At 41.2% G+C, this 7,062-nt stretch overlaps 1 protein-coding gene across 1 annotated transcript; it reads left to right on the forward strand.

Annotated features, from left to right (window-relative positions):
* The first annotated feature begins 2,734 nt into the window (after window positions 1–2,734).
* Window positions 2,735–6,378, forward strand: LOC111955673 (inhibitor of growth protein 4). Its single transcript, XM_023975925.2, has 8 exons — window positions 2,735–2,812; window positions 3,298–3,369; window positions 3,525–3,691; window positions 4,070–4,184; window positions 4,507–4,618; window positions 4,830–4,974; window positions 5,489–5,550; window positions 5,717–6,378. The coding sequence occupies exons 1-8, from the start codon at window positions 2,776–2,778 to the stop codon at window positions 5,754–5,756; spliced, it is 750 nt and encodes a 249-aa protein (XP_023831693.1). The 5' UTR covers window positions 2,735–2,775; the 3' UTR covers window positions 5,757–6,378.
* The last annotated feature ends 684 nt before the right edge of the window (window positions 6,379–7,062 follow it).

The following is a 7,062-nucleotide window of genomic DNA, read 5'->3' on the forward strand; positions in this document are numbered from 1 at the left end:
AGCGTGCTCCGAGAATAAATACTATTATCTAATTTTAATAAGACTGCATCCTGTCTATTTTATGTTAATAAGTATCTTACAAATTCTTATAAATAGACAGATTGATTTTAATGAATGAGTACATTAGAGGAATTATTTAATCCCCTCAACAATAGTCTCAGTAGTTTATATCATCATAAACGCTATGGTCTTTATAGGCTCTATAGTCTTGCTGCTTCCCATACATGTAAATAACACCCCGTATTCAAAAACACCTTGTGTTATTGTTTAGGCTAGTGGTAACCTCCTTCTACATCTTTATGTTTAGTTTCATTGGTTTTATAATTTACTTTTATACAAATTCATTTAAATTGACTCACTGAAATCAGTTGCCATCCCTCAATTGTTTGCAGATGATGTGTCTTCTGCTGGGCAACTCACAGTAAGGATCTGGTCTGGGTGGGTCCTCGTCCTCTTTAGGTCAGACGGGAATTTCCCTCACACTTCCTAAAATGGGCCACTGTTTTTCCTCGCAGACCCTAACTGGAAAGCTCTGCAGGCAGAATCAATCATCCAATTCGTGACGCCAAATTGGTGTGGAAATTCTTCCACAGGGACACTCGAAGTCAATCTTAAATGAATCATTCTTTATTATCAGCACTGGAGAGGTTCCAACCAACTCAATGCACCACAGTACACATGTCAATCAGGAGCTCTGCTGGGGCAGTCCCAGTAGTTGTCTTATATACGGCCGTACACCTGTCTCTTATACACATCTAGATGTGTATAAGAGACAGCAGCTGTCAGCGGGGCATGGTACCGTTACTTGCCCTCGTTCTAGTCGTCTCTCTAAGACTAGCTCTAGCCTTCTTCCACGTCATATGTATCTTCACCGGTTCCTCTATAGTCTCTACAGTCTCCATAGTCTCTACAGTATCTATACTCTCTATAGTATCTATAGTCTCATGTATGTCAGGCTCCCGAGTGGCGCAGCGGTCTAATGCACTGCATCTGAGTGCAAGAGGCATCTCTACAGTCCCTGGTTTGAATCCAGGCTGTATCACATCTGGCCGTGATTGGTACAACGTCGTCCGGGTTTGGCCGGGGGAGGCCGTCATTGTAAATAAGAATTTGTTCTTAACTGACTTGCCTAGCTAAATAAATGTAAAATAGATATACGTATAGTCAACATTGTTTATAGTCTCAGTAGTTTATATAATCATAAACGCTATGGTCTTTATAGGCTCTATAGTCTTGCTGCTTCCCATACATGTAAATAACACCCCGTATTCAAAAACACCTTGTGTTATTGTGTAGGCTAGTGGTACCCTCCTTCTCCATCTTTATGTTTAGTTTCATTGGTTTTATCATTTCTTTTTATACAAATTCATTTAAATTGACTTACTGAAATCAGTTGCCATCCCTCAATTGTTTGCAGATGATGTGTCTTCTGCTGGGCAACTCACAGTAAGGATCTGGTCTGGGTGTGTCCTCGTCCTCTTTTGGTCAGATGGGAATTTCCCTCACACTTCCTAAAATGGGCCACTGGTTTTCCTCGCAGACCCTAACTGGAAAGCTCTGCAGGCAGAATCAATCATCCAATTCGTGACGCCAAATTGTTGTGGAAATTCTTACACAGGGACACTCGAAGTCAATCTTAAATGAATCATTCTTTATTATCAGCGCGCTGGAGAGGTTCCAACCAACTCAATGCACCACAGTACACATGTCAATCAGGAGCTCTGCTGGGGCAGTCCCAGTAGTTGTCTTATGTACGGCTATACACAGACAAGTTATATTTGTATGATTAAGCATAATTAATTCATCATTATTGTTTTGTTTCATTCATGTGACCGACCAATACTGGTTCATAACATGTGACAGACCAATACCTCACGAGGCTTCTTCTCTCTAAGCTGAGACCTTGAAACTGAGTTATCCCTTTCTCTAAACAAGGTTCTGGCGATACTGAATAGAACACAGATATTAGTTATTAGTTTCCAGCACAAGTCTCTCCCTTCTCATATAAAGTTAGGATTCATGAGATACACTGTAAGCGCTTTTGTACACAAGCCCCTTCAGTGTTATAAATGTAAAATATTTGGTTATGTGTCAAGTGTGTGCAGAAAGGAAGAGTATCGTATGCCAGATGAAGTGAAATGCTGCAACAGTGGAGATGAACATGCGCCTGAATTCCTGGAGTGCCCTGTTAAMGTGAAGAATGAGGTGGCAAGGGTAAGYAGTGTCCAGAGTYTCTCTTATCTGGAGGCAGTGAGAAGATTGGAAGGAACGAGTGGRGGGGAAGAAGCAATGGTAGRAGAGCCACCACGACCAGTTTGAGGTTTCTCATCAACTGAGGGATAGTGAAATGCTACATGTTAAAAAGGTGGACTGTATTATTTATTGCAATGGTCTTTAACTGCGGAGAAAAAGTATAAGAAAATTGGAATCATTGTGAATGCCACTGAACGTTTTGGGGGTTTTCATGATGTCAAAGCCGAGGCTGTGCAAGAAATCCTGTCGGTGAATGTACCGCCATCACAGGCCCCTGGGCATGTGTAGGGAAGTATTTTGGAGTGGACTGTGATTGAAGTGGGATGGGTTTTCTTAGTTGAAGTGTTTTTATTTCGTATGATGCCGTTTTCCCACTTTCCCACTGTTTTTTTAGTTCGTATTCAATACCCCGTCCAGCTGGTGGCGGTAATGCACAATTAACATTGAATGCCAACCGCCGTTAAACCCCATSGAAGAATATTTCCTGTCTGACCGGAAAAACCTTTGTTTATTATTTTCAAGATGGCGGCGGGAATGTATTTGGAACACTACCTTGACAGTAAGATAGTTTTCCTATATTCACGAAGTAGTTTATCATCCTACTAAATATTGTGTAATGTCATGTGTGTAACGTTATTTGTTTTACATGCACGCATAGCTACTCCCAGAASCAGTAGCTGAGTTTGAGGAGATGAGAAGCCCAGTTAACGTTACTGTTTCAGCTAACGTTACTCCCATGAAAAGTCCAGAGCGAGGGACAAAGAGCACGCGAGAAAGCTAGCGAAGTTAGCTCGCTTGCTAACCGAGCTAGGAAAACAGCGCATACTTGTACCATTCTTAATAGATTCTAAATACATTTCTTGTATCGTAGGGTTCTATTCAGTGGTTTCCCTACGTTTACGTACTATACATATTTATAGGCCAGTATTGACAGATTTAACACACGCCAGCTATGTTGCAGCCCACTGACYCTGATGATACTTCTGTATCTGAATTGGAACCGATATATGACTTAGTATACTGTACAACACCTTGTTCTTCTAGGTATAGAAAACCTGCCATTTGAGCTACAGAGGAATTTCACTCTGATGAGAGACCTGGACACACGCACCGAGGGTGAGACTCTCACACAGATCTGATATTATCCTCGTTGTTGTTATCATAACAGGTAAGTAGCGAACACTTATCCAAGCTCCAGTCAAAAGTCAGTGTGCACGTAGCCCATATGATGGTTGTAACCACAACTTAKTATAAATCATTTCATCTCTCAGATCTGAAAGGGCAGATAGACTCTTTGGCTCGTGAGTACACGTCAAATGCACACACCCTCTCCTCGGAGCAGAAGCTCTCCCTGCTTCGCCAGATCCAGCAGTCATATGGKAAGTGTAAAGAGTTTGGAGATGACAACGTCCAGCTGGCCATGCAGACCTATGAGATGGTGAGTAAAACCTTTGGATGGTTACAGTAGAMCGYGAATAGGKGTGCTGCTTGGGGTCCATACTAGTAGTGATGAAAATAAAGGTTCTCTTTGGAGAGAGGGTTACCTTTGCCTGCCTGTAAACATGCACTCTAGTATAATTTGTTGCCTGTACCTCAGGTTGCAGGTWAACCTTACATAGTGAAAGATATGTTATATTCTCAATTAGCATGTTTGATGCAGCTGGAAATGTTGAATAGTACATATTTTGATGTTGAGCAGCAGTGGACACACTTTTTGATTCCACTGTGATTAGTTAGCCTAGACAAGCTGTGATGTCAAGTCATTTGTACATGTGATGTCTCAGTCAGTGTTCTGTTATTCATTGTGACCCCTCAGGTGGACAAACACATCCGCAGGCTGGACACAGACTTGGCCCGCTTCGAGGCAGACCTAAAGGAGAAAAAGATTGAGAGCACCGATTATGACTCGACCTCCAGCAAGGGAAACAAGAGTAAGTTATTTTCTGACACTGTGCTCATTTTCATTCGGTTCTGTCCCTTGAACACGTTTCTTTTTAGTGTTGTCTCATTGCTGTCCACACATAAACAAACACACAGACAACGTTTAAGCCTATAGATAGCTGGGAACTGGGCCTTGTTTATAATTGCATGCAATGGAAAATGTTTTACAAAAAACTAGCTTATTCTTATTGGACAAGTCCAATTAGTCCCTCCCTATATCAGTCTATTTTCTTCTGTTTAGTGCTTAATGAACACAACCCAGGCAAGCTCTATATGTGTCCATAGCCTGAAGAGTTTTGTGTCTTTCGCAAGGTGAGCTCAGGGGGCCAAAAGAGAAGAAGGTGGCTCGCACAAGGTTAAAGGCGAAGTCAGACGACGACTGCAGCCCCAAGATCGGACAGAAGAAAGTCAAACTAACACAAACGTATGTACAATTTAAAACATACGTTTCATAAGCTGATGCTTTGTACCAGATATAAGCTAGACAGAAAATTCTCATCTCCACTCCAAAACCCCCTGAACCTAACCGAAATGTTCTGGTCTTCTCTCACTCTGTACCTTACAACAGTCTCTGATACAGTACATCTCTTCCTCTCAGTATTAATTGCCATTGTCCTCCCTTGTTGTGTTCTTAGGCCTGASTTCACAGCCCCTACAGTGAACTTTGGGAACGTCCACCCCTCGGACGTGCTGGACATGCCCGTGGACCCCAATGAGCCCACCTACTGCCTGTGTCACCAAGTGTCTTATGGAGAGATGATCGGCTGTGACAACACAGACGTGAGTCCACAGCTTTCTGCCATTGGTTATCTAGCGGTACATGAGCACTAGGTCCAGAGTTGGGGTCATTTCCCTTTCAATTCAGGAAGGAAACTGAAATTCCAAGTCCCTTTTTTTTCCTCATAGAGAGAAGCAATGACATCACTTCCTGAGATGGTGGAATTGAAATGAAACCCAAACCTGATTGGGTCAACTATTCACTATGAGCCAAATCCTAACCTGAAATCTGGGCACTAGAATGTTTCTACAGAAAATACCACTTTGACATGAATGTGTGATTTTACCAAAAAGTCTTGAGTTATAAATTAGTGTAGTGTCAAGAAATGAGAGATGGGGTTGGAATGTTTGGCGTTTAAATCACAGATTAATTCAGTAAAACCTAAATAAAGGCTAGTTCCTTTTGGTACATTTTGACCAAGAGTAACCCACTACTGTACAGCACTATAAAAGTTGCTCCCTATACTAATGGAATAATACTAATCAGAATGTACTGTGTGTGTTTGTCTCATTGCAGTGCTCCATTGAGTGGTTCCACTTTGCCTGCGTGGGGCTGACGACAAAACCCAGAGGAAAATGGTAAGTCAAGGAAGAGATTGGAAATCTGGAATTTAGGGTCGGAAAATAAGGATGTTTCTCCTGTAACATGGAAGAGATCAACTCACTGAATGTACATTTCTCTCTCTCTCTCTCTATTTGTCTCTCTCACCCTCTTTTCTCTTGTTCTATCATTTCTTTCGCCCAGGTACTGTCCAAGGTGTACTCAGGAGAGGAAGAAAAAATGAACCCAGAGACAATCATAACCAACAATCATAGCGCTAGAGGGATGTAGCGTTTACAAAGGAGGGTTCAGTGTTTGTATAGAAACATGGCACGCCCTCCATAAACATCCATAAACACTAACATAGACTCTGCCGGGTCATGTTTAATAGGTCACACCATCACAAGTTGGGTTGAAACGCAAAACCAAAATGAGCATTTCCTATTGGACCAAGTCCAAGTAGCCCCTCCCCTTTTTCAGTGTGTGTTCTTCCGTTCAGTGTCTAATGGTACTTCTGGTCTGCTATCCTCTATACCTCTCTTTGTCAAACAGAAAGAAGATGGACATTTGACGGAGGTGTAGTTACAGCTGTTAGCCTAATTGATGTTCCCTAATCATGACTATATATATTTTTTTATTGTTTAACTTTTTGATGGTTGCTTTAATGCTTATTTATGCAGAGTACTACAGAGACGTATCCCATTCTTTTTACAGCCAGTGGCTCTATATGGTTCTCAGCCACTCAGTTGCTTCATGACAGACTGTAACAGCGGCTCGTACTGGATGCTTTTATACTGAACACTGTTCAGCCCTGATACACACCGATTACGRGTATCAACTCTTTTGTTCTCCAACTATTCTCTATATTCTCACTAGCTATTTGATTAAGCAGAGTGGTTGATGTAGCTAGATTGTCGATTTGACTGGAACGGAGAATGTACAGATCTAGATGGGCTAGTTCGGAATGCTGTCGGAAGCAAACTGGACAGAATTTCTCTCTCGCATCCATTTAAACAGCAATCACCTGAATTTCAGGTTGTTTGCCCAAAAGAGCTGGAATTAGTGAACTGGAAAAGGAATTGATAACCGAATCTAGATGGTAAAGCTTTAAAAAAATATATTTTCTGATATATAGACATTTTGATAGGCCCCATCTCAAATAATTCAACAACGTCCTGTATATTTCTATTAGGAAGAGGCCTTTCCTTGACTGACTGTGCTTTATGAAGAGCCTTATTGATCAGTACTGTAAGAATAACCATTTAAATGTGCTTAAAAGTACAAGTATCCAGAATGACTGGCTACGTTGCTCAGTATGGTTTGACTGATGCCGCAAGAATATTATTTCATTTAGGTAAAACGTGAAACTCATGAAAAGGTATTTTGATGCTATGACCTTTTGTATTCTGACTAATTGAATAATGTACTTCAAAACATTGGGTGTTGTTTTTGGAGTTATCTATTCTTAAGGAATAAAGCACACACARCAAAAACAACCAGAGTAAAATGCCGTTTCTTATTTCTAGAAGTTCTACTATCATCATGAGCTT

This window comes from Salvelinus sp. IW2-2015, linkage group LG31 (genome assembly GCF_002910315.2).
Source record: "Salvelinus sp. IW2-2015 linkage group LG31, ASM291031v2, whole genome shotgun sequence".
NCBI lineage: Eukaryota > Metazoa > Chordata > Actinopteri > Salmoniformes > Salmonidae > Salvelinus > Salvelinus sp. IW2-2015.